Source organism: Castor canadensis, chromosome 15 (assembly GCF_047511655.1).
Source record: "Castor canadensis chromosome 15, mCasCan1.hap1v2, whole genome shotgun sequence".
Classification (NCBI taxonomy): domain Eukaryota; kingdom Metazoa; phylum Chordata; class Mammalia; order Rodentia; family Castoridae; genus Castor; species Castor canadensis.
This window is the reverse complement of record NC_133400.1, coordinates 4,725,423-4,740,699: the sequence shown is the minus strand read 5'-3', so window position 1 is coordinate 4,740,699 and position 15,277 is coordinate 4,725,423. Positions and strand designations below refer to the sequence as shown.

Sequence of the window (15,277 nt, the reverse complement as noted above, 5' to 3'; positions counted from 1 at the left end):
ATCCAGAGACAGTTGGGAAGGATTTTGAAGATGGCTGGTTTTTGTTGTCACTGTTGTCAACTGCAGAATTGATGGCCAAGAGTAATCCAGTCCAGCTGATCAGTGACAAGTGGAAATCCCCATGAGTGGGGGAGTACCACCAACCCAATAGAACCAGAGCTGGGTGTAATGCCAAACCCCACTTACACTCAGCAGTTAAGGAACGTGGTGACCTTCAGTCCTGCTGGAGCTAGAATTGAAGCCAAAATATCATGAGGAGAGCAGCCACAAGAGTAGGTTAACATTCCCTTCTCGGTCATGGTCACACACTTGAAAGCCTTACCAAACCATCCAACAGAACTAGTGCTCCTTAAGTTAATAGCTCAGAAGCTCTTAAAGGCACAATCCATTAAAAGTGCCGATGGGAGCAAGCAGCTAACTGCCTTTCAAACAGGCCTTCAAGTTTTGGAGAGAGCTAGCAAGGAGCTGTTAAATCTCCCTTGTCAGCTCATGGCTTTGGAAGGAAATCAGAGATCCCCCGTTGATGTTTTTGCTCTTTGCTCCCTGTGGGATTTCTTAATTATTGGCTGGAATAAACCCCAGGTGTCATATTGGTAGGGCAGTTTATGCAATTGTAAACACTTTTTATTTTTGCTATAGAAGGTAGCTCAACTTGGACTCTGTGAGTGATTAAGAAACCAGTCCAAACTGGTTTAAGCACAGAAGGAAAATTAAAGCCTTAATTTGCTGAAAAGTTCTTGGGCAAGGCTGGCCCCAGGCATGAGAGCATTTCTTTCTCCCCAATGTGCAGGTGCTGTTCTCTCTCGATAGAGAGGCTTCGTTTTCCCGGGCTCCCTGGCACAGCCCTGCTGTGGCATCTGTTTGATGCTTCCAGTTTACATCACAGGGAAACAGCTTCCCCTTCACTACCAGACACAGGACCCAGGCCTGTTCTGGCCATGTCGCACCTGGCATGGGATGCGGTTATTGGCTTCTCTGGTCAGGGATCCTTCCAGAAGTTTGCAGGATAGAAAGCAGGGAAAGACAATCCAACACTAACCATGTGGGCTGAGAGAAGTGAGGGTTGGGTCCCTGAAGGAAAGGTGGGGTGCTGCCTTGCCAGTAGCAGGGACCAACACAGGCAGGTCCATTCAGGGGCCATTCAGTGCCCACAACCATGCTCTTCTTCAACCAACCTAGGATGCTTGCTGGATGGTTAGGTGATGTGAATGTTTAGACATGGCCATCAAATAGCTAAGTGTCACCCGGGAATCCTATGTCTGTAAAGAGAGACAGTAATGCTGTGTGTTACCTCTATCAGATCATGGTGGGATCAAAATGCAACTTCCAGATTTAGCATCCTATGAAACTAAAAAGACAAGAAAGAAGAAAGGGAGAGGGAGGACAGGGATAAGAAAGAGTAATAGAAGGGGTGAATTTGATCAAAGTACAATATGTGTATATGGAAATGCCACCATGAAACACCTTCGTACGATTAATATATACTGATAAAAACATTTTTAAAGGATAAGAAATAAGTGCAATATAAGTGACACGAAACCTCAGTTGTTTGTTTCTTCCCCATCTGTGAAATGGGAACAATGACTGTAGTGACTGTAGTTGGGCCTGCTTTCTGGAAAGATTAAGTGTAATAATATCAGTAAAGTACAGTGATCCACTACCCGGCCCATCAGATTATTTAGTAAATGTGAGATGGCAAGCGCCATCTTTGTCCTGATTTCTTCAAAATTAGTCGCATGTCCAGATCGGCTTCGAGAGGTCACAGTAATGTAACAGATATAGCAGTGAACATCAAACACAAATGTATACCCAAACCCAGGACATGGAACATTCTGTAATGCATCAAATGTCCCCTTAAACAAAGAAGTAGACCCCATTCCCATGACCATCTCCAATCTACGAATAGTGACTGTCATGCTGGAGAGAATTCGAAGGTACACTAATACATACTAGGTAAAAACGCTATGACCCATGAGAGATGCCTGCTTGAGATGGAGGAGAGGGGGAGACAGCCCAGGTGACATGCTCACCACCTTTCCAAAGCAGTGACCCAAATGTAAATGCCCTCTTCTTGTTATGTGTTTGCTTTGTAGACTCTGGAAAATCCCAAGTATGAGCTGATCATCGAGGCTCAAGATATGGCTGGACTAGATGTTGGGTTAACAGGCACGGCCACAGCCACGATCGTCATCGATGACAAAAACGATCACTCACCAAAATTCACCAGGAAGGAGGTAATCCCTGAGAGCACCGCTGTGGTCGCTGCTCAATATTAACTCCATGTACCACAACCACGGCTGGCTTCCTCTGTGCAAAATCAAAAGCTCCTCTGTAGGAGAGAGGATGGTGTTCTTCTGGAATTCTGTCTCACGTGTGTGTGTGTGTGTGTGTTTAAAAGAGAGCACTGTGAGAACAAAAGCATTGAATCTTGTTAAAGTCCATAAGAAAATAACTTTGAATGCCAAAGCTTTATCGGGGTTATTTAGCACTGTGTTATGCAAGTCTCACTGTGATTTTAGCATAACAATAACTAATTTTTTCCAGCAAGTACAGATTGAGAGGCCAGACTGAACAGCAACTAGAAGGTGAAACAGATTTTCTTGGCAATAGCAAGGTTAACCAAATTAACTCCTCCAGGAGGGCCGTTATGTATTTTCATCTCCTCTGTTGTTTGGAATATGGATCATGTGTTGTGCCCCCTTTGTTCCGATGAAGTGACGTTGGGGGAGGGGTTGAGAACATACGGTCACGTATGGTTGCTGACTTTGTACCCACCGTGCATCTGATGGAAGGTCCTGGCTTCTTCTGGGGTTGGGACCGAGGCCACACATTCGACCCTTCTCACTGACCTAGTGAAGAAAAGGATAAGGGCTCCTCCCATTTGCTGAGCCTTTGCTGTGCCCACCACCCCACCACAGTGCTCTCTGTGTTAGCCCCGTGGCCTCCTCTGGCTGTGCAAGCATGGTTTCATTAAGCACTCTCCACAAATGGGAAGCTTATCGTTAAACTCTGAGAATCTGGAGAAAGCTCCAAGGTCACAGGCAGAATGAACTGTGGAAACAGGAAGTGAGCCAATTTCCCATATCTCAGAAGCCATCTCAGGTGTCCCCACCCTCCAAAGCCTCCCCACGTGTGTACCTGCCCCTTACTCTCCTAGGGAACCCCAGAGCTACCACAGAAGTCTTGGGATAGGTGGAGCCTCTCCATCCTCCAGTTCATCAATACCTCTCCACTTCAGCAAAATCTCCCTCTCTCAAGGCAGTATCTTAGGCACTCAGAGTTCCAACCACAAAAGAGCAAAGCCCACAGTCAGTGACTATGGCTCCATTCCTTGACTTCCCATGACAGCACCCCTGTAATTGCTAAGACAGAATGGCAATTATTTCCACATTTTCTAGATGAGTGTTCCAAGAAATTAGTCCCATGAGTTACATCATGGAAGATGGGGTGAAGAGGTTGTGGAAAATAAAAAGATTTCTGGGTCAAATTAGATGTGCAGAACACTAAAGTAATCGGTTTGCAAGGTTTCTGTTACTGAAAAACTTCTGAGCAACTTCAAACTGCCCCATGTGTCTCTAAGAGGGGGCAGGGGTAGCCTGTAGGTCTTCTCAGACTTCTTTCACCAGGGGACAATTTTTTCCTGGTCCACCTCATCATATCCTATTGAGCTGTATTCCACAGAACATTCATTGGGAGATATTTGCTCACCTGTAGACTGTCATGTCAATCTATTTCAAAATATCTTATCAATCTATTGTAATATTTAACATAAACATAGTCATGGAAACATAAATAAAGTAACCCCAATCCAAACAAGCCCTGCTGCTGGCCCACACTGGGGTTAATTAACTCCTTCAGGGCAGCCCTGACCCTCCTTCTGCTGTGGACTGAACACTGGGGCTGACTGTTCTTAAAGTTAGTATTGCTGAGTTCAAGGAAAGATTTAATAGAAGTCTTAAAGCGAGGTAAGAGACACTGAGCAGTATTAAAAAAAAACAGTCACCTGTGGAGTTGCCAAAAGCATCAATATTTTCTTCAAATGGACGTTGGACAATGAGCTTGGGACTCCCAGGGCAGAGCCGATGTCTGCGCTCATACAGAGACGAAAGTGATGAAGTGAGAAGGGCAGGTAACTGGCAGGTGGGATGCACTCGCTTTTAGATGTTAGATGTCCCAAAGGTCATCCAGAAAGCTAATCTTGCCAATGCCTTCCTGAAAGGCCTCTATCCCTTCTTGTTAAACAGGGGCACACACATACATTTGGGATAACTGAAGTGCCCAAGGGAGGTAATGAGGAAGCGAGGAGGTGACCCTGGAGCCAGAGCGAGACACACATCCCACTGATGGGCCGTGTGACATGAACATGAGGGCTGCTCCATGCCACTTTGCTCACCTGTTCACGGGACTGATGGGAGAGCCTCCCTTGTCAGGTCCTGTGAACACTAATGGACTCATGCTGGAAGCACTCAGGTGGTGCTCACGACCTGGTGTTCCCTAGAAGGCTGGGGATGAGGGCAGTGATGAAGAGGGTGAAGGTGGTGTTGAGGATGGCATTGCTATGGTGACAGTGATGTTTCTAACATGGCAGACACTCCTATCCAAAGAGCATCATAGAAAGGCACCTGTCTCCTTTAACGTCATCCATGAATCTGCTCAGGTACTTGGCTAATACCTGGCTAAGACCTTGAGTTCTAGGGGAGGAGGAATTGTAGAGGGGGCAGGCAGAACCCATGAGATGCATCACGGGGAGATCAGGGCTGGGGTGAGAGCAAGAAAGACCCAGAGGAACCTGCAGGGAAGGGGCAGGAAGTGCTGGATGGACACTCGGCCCAGATGGAGTGGACCCTGGGATGTGGGAGATGTGCTGGGCTCAGAGAAGAAAGGTGCGGCTGTGATCTTGAAGGTGAAATGACTTTTAGAGGTGAAGGTCAAGGTTTACTCATTCCAAACGGAAATGGTGACCTTCTGGAGTTGGTGGTGTACAGAAAGCTGTCCCAAAGATTCTGTCTTATGTAGATTTCTACAAACATAAGCACATGTCCTGGGAAGTTCACAGGTATGTATTTTTGGGAATGTATAGGGTTTTTAGTTCTATTTTACATGTTCCATCTCCAGAGCAGTGCATCCATCCATCCATTTATTTGTTTCAAAAACTTTTTTAAAAGAGGAGTCATGACTACAAATAACCTAGACCAGACAAAACACTGTGTTAAGTAAGATAAAGGTTCAGTTTCTCTTACAAACACCTTTGCAGGTAGGCATCCCTGGCCGGAATGGTGACACTATGACACCGTCAACTCCTCAGACTCCTTTTTTCTTTCTGCTTTGTCTTCTTAAGGCAGCCTCACGGCATAACAGGATCATTGTGATGCCAGCCATCATGTCCAATAATAGGCAGAAAGAAGCAGAGAATGAGAAGGCTGAGGGAGGGCCTGCTGCCTAAGTAAATACTATTTAAAGAGCAGCTCAAGTGAGTTCTGCTCACTCTCCTTGGCCTCCCTTATCTATAAAGGAGACAGAGAGAACTCCAGCCTTCTTCAGCTGGAGTACAGTGATTGTCAAAGGAAGGAGACGCTTTAAAGGTTATTTTAAAAGCACGTTCTTAGTGCAAAGTAAGCTCATTTATTTGGTCCTCTGGGTTCATTTACAGTGGCTGTAAACCTGCTGAGAAGCAAAGACCCATCTCTCCTATTCTTTCTTTCACCCCAGTAGCCATTCAATAATTCAGTATTTCCGGGCTCTTTCCTGGGGACCATTTTCACTTGGGGATCAGTGTCGCTGGGTCTAATGAGCTAAGGTTGTACTTAAAACTGCTACAGATATGTGAAATCACTTTTTTGATACAAATTTAGGTTGAAAACACTAGTTAGTGTTCCCCCTGGAGATTTTTCTATGAGTTTTTCTAATAGCTCGAACTCATAGATTCAACTAGAAGTTAGTTTTGGATTTCCTAGATATGTATTTTGAAATTTCTTAGGGATTCCTGTTAAACTCTCCAAAGTCAGAGTTTGAAATAGAAATGAGAACCTTAGTCCTATGTATAGCAAAGTGACTTGTCCACCCCTCATTCCAAAGTTATTTTTTTTAGAAAAAAAAAAACTTCTGATTTTTTTTACTTAGAAACTAGTCAATGTCCAACAAAAACTGATGAATAACTCATGTTTTCATATCAACCTCAGCACACAAGGGTAATCAATTCTCCATTAATTTTAAAAGAAATACTTGCAAATAGTTATCAAATTTAAAACCAACCAATTTCATTTTTCAAATTGTACCTTAAAATGACAATTGGTAATTTAGATTTAAAAATTTGAGGATTTTTTTTTCACAATTTGATGAGCTTTTTTCTAAGGTAAATGTTTTGTGTTTGAGCTTTACGTATACTAAAAATGTCATAAAGCCTCAAGGCCCTGTCCTCCAGCTGGAAGGTGAACCATGTACAAATGCCCCAGTTTTAGTAAAGCATGAGATAAATGGCCGAGGCTGAAGCCAGGTGACCAAGCCACAGGCACAGGCAGATGTGGACATCAGGCCTTCAGGTGGAAGCTCCCATCAGCCTCCAGTTTCCCAGGGCCCCTAAGAACATACATGCTGCTCAAGAATCTTACTTTTCCTGGTGGGGCATTCATTTTTGCAGCAAAAACATTTCAACAGTTAGTTACCTGAGAACATCTTGTAATTGCATTGCCCTTAAATGTTTGACTGAAAATTTTTCAGTGCTCCAAATAATAGGAGGGTTATAACATCACTTCTATATAAATTTGAGAACAAAAGGCCTGGTCTTTCCTCTAGCAGGGTAGATTAAAAATTGCTTTATAATACAGATAGTGTAGGTGCTTTCTTTTGCCTTCTGAACCCACTTCATTATTGGCAAACCTGTGTAAATGTTCGGAATTGCTGTCAAATGTGAGAGAATCTCTATCAAACTGTCATATGTGAGCTGTGTAATTTCAAATGCTCTTGTGTAATGGTTAATCTTTAAATCGATGACACTTGTTAACCGGGCTGTCATCCATGTCCTTGTTTTGTGGCATATTACGAGTTTTATGTTGTCTTTATTGATATCAAGATGGCAGAGAAAACGGGCAAGAATTTAAATCTTGTTCTAATGTGTTCATTACAATTCGCACTTCTTCATTTAGCAAACAATGAAACAGCTATTTTATTTCTTATGTCGGATTTACCTTTTCCTCCACTGAATTCTCTGAGGCAGGATATCTATCTCATTCCTTCATTTGTCATTTGTGCTTTGTATTCCTTTAAGGTTTTGTTAGTAACGCTTTTACTGAGATATAATTCACTTTCCATAAAGTTCACACTTTTATAACATACAACTCATTGGTGTTTTTGGTTATGTGCCCATAGCTACTATCTAAGTTGAGAATATTGTCATCATCCCACAAAGAAACCCTGTACCCATTAGCAGTCACTTCCTGGAGCTCCTTGCCCCGGACCCCTGGCAACCCCTCATCTACTCAAAATTTGTGTATTTATTTTCTGCAGACATTGCATACAAATGGACTGTGGTCCTTTGCGATGGCCTCTTTCGCTTGGTGTGCTTTCTAGGCTTACCGTGTTGTGCCATGGGTCAGTACTCCAGGCCTTTTTATGAGTAAGTAATACTCCAGTGTGTGGCTACTGCACGTTCTGTTTATGAATCAATCTATTGATGGGCGTTTTCACCTTTTGGGCTTCTGTGAACATTCCTGTGCAGTCCCTTAAGTCTTTTTTTTTTTTAAATCTAAATTGTCTCTGTTTCTGAATAGCCAGAGTGAACAAGAAGCTGTCCATAAAATCAGTCCAAAGCAGAAGCCTGTAATTCTCCCGTGTTTTGTGAACCATTCCAAGACGTCTCTAAACTGCAGGCCATTTGGCCGAGTCCAGACCTGGCGCCTTCTTTTTAATAAACGTGTAATTTTCACGCGAATCCCCCGAGTTCCTTCCTGCCAAGTGGAACACAAAACCCAAATGGAGGGCCAGGCCTGGCCTCGCGCCCCCGCTCCGCACACGGCCTCCTCCGCCCTTTCCCCTTCGTGTGAATGGATTTCACAGCCAGGCGCGGGTGGTGGCTCTCGAGGGGGTCATCGGGCTCTGAAGTCGCCGTGACTTATTTGTAGGTCCCGCTGCGTGAACGTGCTCCGTGTACCCACTCCTCCTGGGACGGAGGACGGCCGGGTCGTCTCCACGCGTGTCTTTCGCTGCACAGATGAATACGAGTCTGTTTCTCCGTGTGGGCATTACACGCAGGGATACTGCTTTTGTTGACACTGTCAGATTTGCAACAGAGCTGTTGCAAATCTCATTGGCCAGCCAATGAGATTTGGCTGGGCATTGGGCCAGCCAATGAGAGCTTTGATTACTGAATGCTGATTGGGCCAACCAATGAGAGCTTTGATTACTGAATTTCAACTGGGCTGGCCAATGAGCACTTTGGCTACTGAATTGTGATTGGGCCAGCCAATCAGAACTTTGATTACTGAATTTCCAGTGGCCAGCCAATGAGAGTATCGATATCCTCCCCGACCAGCGTTACTGCCCCTTGTTCTGGATGTGTTCAGCCTGGCTAAGGCAAAACTGGTGGAGCTTCACTGGGGTTGTGCTTTGGGTGTCCCTGGTGACCGTGATGTTGACCATCTTGCATTCACCTGGGATCTTGTTTTTGGGTAGTGGCAGTGGGAGCCTCAGCCATTTCTTAAGTTAGGTTGCTAGCCCTTCCCTGATGGACGTGTGGGTCTTCTTCTTTTCTGGATGTGAGTCCTTTGAGCCACATTGGTTTTGCAGGTGTTTTCTTCCACTCTGGCTTGCCTCCTCTCTCTTAATAAAGAAGGGTTCTCAGCTCTAAGGAACTCCAGTGTTTGACCCTCTACTTACTGGTTAAAGCTTCCTGTGTCCCATTTTTGCCTACACCAAAGGTTTAACTTCTTGGCCAGAGATGAAACAATTCGGGTTTCTGGAGTCTCTTTGTTTCAGTTTGATAACTAGTGTTTTTCTAGTAATTTATCCATTTCATCTTTTATCTTGAGTAGTCTTGCTAAGGAGTCTGTCAATTTTATAAACCTTTTCGAAGAAAGAGCTTTTGGGGGGGCAGTTGGTGGTATTAGGGGTTGAACTCAGTGCCTCATGCTTGCTAGGCAGATACTCCCTGCTTGATCCAGGCTTCCAGCCTTTTTTGCATTGGTTATTTTTGAGATTTGGTCTCTATGTCCAGGTGGCCTGGATTGTGGTCTTCCCATTTGTGCTTCCCCATGTAGCCCGGATGACAGGTGCACACCATGGTACCCAGCCATTGGTTGAGATGGGGTCTTGTGAACTGAACTGGCCTCAAACATTGATCCTCCTGATCTCCACCTACTAAGTAGCTTGGATTACAGATGTGAGCCTCTGCACCCCACCAAAGAACTTTCTGTTTTATGATTTTTCTCTATAGTTTCTCCATTTCCTTTTATTTCTTTCAGTATCATCTGTTATACTTTTCTAAACCTCTCAGAATGATACTTAAGTTCCTAGGTTTTTCAGCCTTTCTCTTTTTCTAAAGCATGAACTCAAAACTACTGCATACATATTTCCCTTAATTATGACTATAGTTGCATCCCATGATATGTAATATGTTGTATTTTAATTATCATTTAGTTCAGAAATATATTCATATTTCCTTTGTGTTCCTTTGTGGCTCATGGTTTTTGAGAAGTATATGGCTTAATGCCACATGGTGGGGAGGTTTGTTTTTCTTGTTCTTTCATTGTCACTAGTATTAGCCTAATCCCGCAGTAGTTAGAGAACGTACTGTATATGATTACAGTCCTCTGATGTTTCTTTTTTTTTTATTACACATATGTGCATACAAGGCTTGGGTCATTTCTCACCCCTGCCCCCACCCCCTCCCTTACCACCCACTCCGCCCCCTCCCTCTTCCCCCACCCCCTCAATACCCAGCAGAAACTATTTTGCCCTTACCTCTGATGTTTCTTAAGACTTGCTTTACAACCAAGTGTGCCAGTTTTGATAAACATGCATTTGAAAGTAATTCTGCAGTCATTTAGTAACATGCTCAACATACATGAGTTAGGGTAAGATTAATAATTTTGCTCAAATCTTCTACACATATTTTTAATATGCTTTGTTCTGTCACTTACTAAAGGAATAGATACATTATCTATAGCTGTAGCTGTGTTGATTTCTCCTTTTAGCACTACCAAATTTTTCTTTGAATATTTTGAAGCTGAGTTATTAAAGGCATACAAATTTAAAATTGCTGTGTCTTCCTGATATGTTGGCCCTTCATCATCATGAAACTTACCTGTACATCTCTGGACATGCTTTTCACTTTAACATTTACCTCATCTAGTACAATAATTTTCATAAATTTATTTCCATTGGTGTCATTATGGTATATTTTTCCATCATTTTTTCTGTTGAGTTTTCTGTAATCTTATATTTGGAATGTGTCTCTTATAAAGAGTATATATGTGGGTTTAATTTTTTAATCATTTCTGTTGGTCCTAGTCCTGTTGATTTGATTATTTTGTTCATTTATAGTTAATGTACATACCATATATTTGGTGTTGAATCTACCAATCTTAGCATTTGTGACATCTTTTACATATTTCTTTCTTCTCTCATTTCTTACCTCTGAAATAATTGAATTTTTATAATTTCATACTCAACTCTAATAACTTGTTAGTTATACTTCATTTTCCTGTTTTTGTAGTAGTTACCAAGAAATTTATATATATCTTTCACTTATAGACCCTAATGTCAATTAACATTTTACCACTTTCTGGCTAGTGCAAGGAACTCACAGTATTTCACCACCTTTTATCCACCTGTCTTTTGAGGTATTGTTGTTACGTTTTAATTCTACATACATTTTAATTTTATAAAAATACTGTTATTTATTTAATGACTATTTATATTCACCTATTTATTTATCCTTTATAGTTTTTTTTAATTCCTTCCTGTTTCTGTGTTTCCATGCAGAGTAAGTTTCCTACTGATTAAAATTCCTTTTATTTTAAAAACAGGGAAAGTCTGCTAGTGACAAGTTCTCTCACTTATCCTTGGCCAAAAAACATCACTTTTGCCTGAATTTTGGAGGCACACTTTCACTGCAGGTGCAATCTGAGTTGACAGCTGTTGCCTTATGGCACATAAAGATGTCATCTCCTTGTCTTCTGATGTCTGTTATTCCTGGCAAAAGGTCAGCTGACAGTGACTTTACTCTCCGTTAAAAGAAATGTGTTTCTTTCCTGTGGCTTCTGAAAACATCTCTTTGTTTTTGCTTTTTGGCAGTTTTACTATGGTATGCTGAGTGGTCTATTGATCTTACTTGTTCCTTAACCATCTCAAGGGCTGGTGCAGTGGCTCAGGTGGTAGAGCACCTACCTTGCAAGCTTGAGGCTCTGAGTTCACACCTCAGTACTGCCAAGCAAATAAAACAATAGTTTATCTATCTCAATTCACAACCATACCTCTTCAGTATTCCTTCTGACCCACTTTCTCCTCTTCTTCTGAGTGGGTAGATAGACATATAGATAACACATATATTTTGTACTGTATATATAGTTATATAATATAATATATATACATATATATAATTTACTTAAAATTCAATGTTCAATAACTCAATCTAAAGCACTTCTATTTCTTTTCAACATTTTCAACCTGGTTTTGATCCTTTTTTTCTGGTCTCCTAGCAGATCTAATAATTATAAATGTAATTATGGAGAGCATACATGAAAGTTTTTAGATGTAATTGGAGTCTCTGGCTGACATTTTACTCCTAAAGAAAGGATTCACTTTTGCCTCTGTAAACAGATAAGATACGACCTTCACCTGGCCTGGAATACAGCTGGCTTTTAGGCTTTTATGAGGATTCATCCACTTCCAGGTTCCCCTCCTCCGTGGCTCAGCCTCCTACCCTGTCTGTGACCTTACTATTTGGAGGCTTCCTTGAAGGTGAAAGTTACATAGAAGATTGGGCTCAGTGAACATGGCCCTGGAAAGTCAAGTTCTGGCTGACTCGGTGCCCTTGGTTGGGGGGCTGGAGGAGAGGTATTAAATTCATACTCTTAGGTTATTCTAGATTTGAATGTTGATGTAGAAGCCTGTCCCTATTACCATAAACAAAGAAAAGCCTGGATTGGCATTTTGGTCTGGAGTACCAGGGCAAAACAGCAGATGTCTGCATGGAATTCACCGAGTACAAAGCGTCATGATGTTTTCATTAAAAGTAGAAGGCAGAGAAATTAAATTCAGTAGTCTGGCTATATCCTTCTCCTCCCATTCTTTGTCCTATAAAACCAACTCTCCTTAGTAAAAAGTTTTAAATTTTTTAAGTGTGTCCTCCCTTGATAGTGATGATGAGGAAGCAGCTCCAAGTCCAAGAGAGCTGAGCTGTGCAGTTAGAGGCCAGCGTGGCACTTTGTCTTGCTTGCTCTTGTACTGACATGAATAGCTTTAGTTTACCTAACTTCTTGGGTCACTTCATTTGTGTTTGGTAGCTGGGTGACAAGTTAGGAAACACTCCTTCGTGCTGCCATCTTCCTCCAGAAGACGAACTTGTTCCTGGAGACTAACTCCAGGACTCCACGCGGTACATTTCAGTGTTTCAAATGAAACTCGCTGACTTTCATGAGACTTTATTTCCCTTAGGAGGGCCCTTTAAATTCAGATGAGCCGGTGTCTAAACACTGACCACATAATTATACATTCCACTTACTCAAAGGAGATTAACCCAGAAAGCCAACCACATATTTCTTAGAAAAATCAAATCCATTTAAATTATCTGACTCAAGTGACTTTTCTGGAGGGTGGAGACCAAGACATTTTACAACCAGATAAATCTTTGAGGATGATTAAGTGTCTTTCCAAATACTCCAGACTCGTTCTTCCCATGAAGATTTTTATAGCCATTGTAGTGAAATATGTGAGACTTTTTTCTGTGATGCTGTGAAATCACATATCTGACAGTTTTCTGTGTGGCTGAGGTTTGAAATAAAACAAACCTGCACTGTTGGGATCTTTATCCCATGCTTAGTACAGAGTAGGGGGTGGGGGGGATCCCAAATGTAAATAAATGGTAGACTTGGAGAAAAATGACACAATGAGATTCTAGTGCACAGGTGCCAGCGATTTCCAACTCATGGCTCCAGATTACATCGGCTCCTGGTCTAGCTTGTCCTAGCCAACACTTTGTCCCAAGGCTCTAAAAGTGATCACTTACAAATTGCAATTCCAACTCCCCATTCCATAATTGAGGATGGGTTCCCTGTAAAACAGTCACCTCCCATATTTACCTTCACATAGAAGGAGTAAGTTCGTTGCTGTCTCTGCACCAAGGTCATAGGAAAACAGGAAACATCCATTGAATCTAGTGTTCAGACTTCAGAGATGCTTGAAACAGCAGGTCCACAGTCGGATTTCCTGACTAAGAGAGAGGGACGTGAAACATATATACAAATAGAAGCAACGACCTATAAATAGAAGCCACGATTCACACAGTTCCAGCTAAGGAAAAGAGTGGTGTATTTGCCTTGGACTTAATTATTCATAGACAGCAGAGTGAGAGAGCTTGCATTATTGAAAATGCCCAGGCTGATTTTAGACTGTGTATGTGAGATGTCAAACATTTGGATTTTTTTCAGTAAAAAAAAAAAACTGTAATCTACCCCATAGTGGCCTCTTTAAATCGCTCGTCAAGGAAGGCTAGATGATCCATTGCACTAATCACCCTGTCACAATCATATTCATGATGTGTTGATCCTCGTCATCCCTGTGTGAACATCTGTGTAAATTCTGTGCCTCTGCTAACCCTCTGGTTATGCTCAGAGGGCCAGTAGCAACTCAGCAGCAATAAAAGTAATTTTTCACTGCAGTTGGCAGAGTCTCAGCTTTGAGCCACTCTGTGGCACGGTGTCCTCTAAAGACTTCATCCATCTGCTTCCATTCAAAGGCAGTATCCTCACACTAAGAGCAACAGCCACAAAGCTGTGAGACATCCATATTTTAATTCTGAGAATGAAGTGCTACTACCTCCTCAATGCAGTTTGCAGAATGAGAACGTGAGTTCAGAACAAAATGCCGAGAGAAGCAAAAAGTGGAGCATGTTGGAAAACAGAACACCCGAGCTCACACCACACCTGGAGACTGGCGACTTTAGGAATAGGACTGTTGGGTCTTGTGCATGGTGACTGCAGGCACTGCCCACCTGGCCACACCAGCCCTTATCTCTGCTTCTACGTGCCAAGCTCTGGCTGTCCTTCATGTCACAGTACATGGTGTTTCCCTGTACCCAGAATGCCTTCCCTTCTCTTGTGACTGGACAATCCTCATTGACTCCTGAACACCCAAACTGTAAATCCCTGAGGCTCTTTGTTGCTTCCTACCCCTTGTCCCAGCACACATCTGACCTGATCCTGGCACAGATTGTCATGCGGTCTTTTAATCAGGTCCCGCAGAGTAGCTCCTGCTACCACTTGGATGGTTTGGTATTTCAGCATGGGTCCTTTCTGTCACTGCTCTGGTGCTCAGCACTGAGAGGACATCAAGTGATTAATTACAGACGAATTTATTATTCATACAGCAAATATTTGTTACAGACTGCTATTTCTGCTTCTAATATAGTATTAATTATTCTTTGATTCCTGCAGCATTGCAGGTGTGCCATTATCTGTTGTGTGTACACAATATTGTGTTATATACTGCATTCTATGCCAACATGTACGTATTTCATATGCACACATTCCATTCTAACGTGAGATTCACCTTCTATGTGCTATATAGTTATTTATTTGTTTTTGTCACTCTCCCCAAATTAGAATGTAAGTCACCTTTTATGGCCCCAGCACCTAGCCTGGCATATAGCAGCTGTCTAAATAATGAAGTATGAGAGGGAGATTTTTAAGTATTTGACAGTGAACAACAGAGGCCCTCAAAAAGCCAAATAATCGTGTTGCTATAAGGAACTTTGAAAAGCATCTCATCCAAGCCCTGGTTTTACAGGTGAGGAATGCTGCCCAAGATGGAGCAGATTGCAGATAAATCTCCTGGTGGCCGGTAGGAACCAAGGCTGTGCTAACCCAAATCCCAGCAGTCCTGAGTGTAACATCTCTCTTCCCATAGTATCTCAAAAGCCAAGGCAAATGGAGGGGAATTCCTTTTCCAAAGTGAATAAACCAATCCACAGAAACTGCAGGGAGTCCTAAATCTTTCTCCTTATCAGTCAAGTAAAAAACAAAACAAGAAAACTCAATGTTAATAAATAAGACATAAAGGAATC

General features: G+C 42.4%; 1 protein-coding gene across 5 annotated transcripts in view; it reads left to right on the top strand.

Annotated features, from left to right (window-relative positions):
* Cdh13 (cadherin 13) overlaps nt 1–15,277 on the top strand; it is a 1,135,782-nt gene that overhangs the window by 994,986 nt on the left and 125,519 nt on the right. For all 5 annotated transcript variants that reach the window (XM_074055575.1, XM_074055576.1, XM_074055574.1 and 2 more), the window contains one exon: nt 2,094–2,234. In XM_074055575.1, coding sequence (XP_073911676.1) covers nt 2,094–2,234 — 141 coding nt within the window. The remainder of the gene's footprint in view (nt 1–2,093; nt 2,235–15,277) is intronic.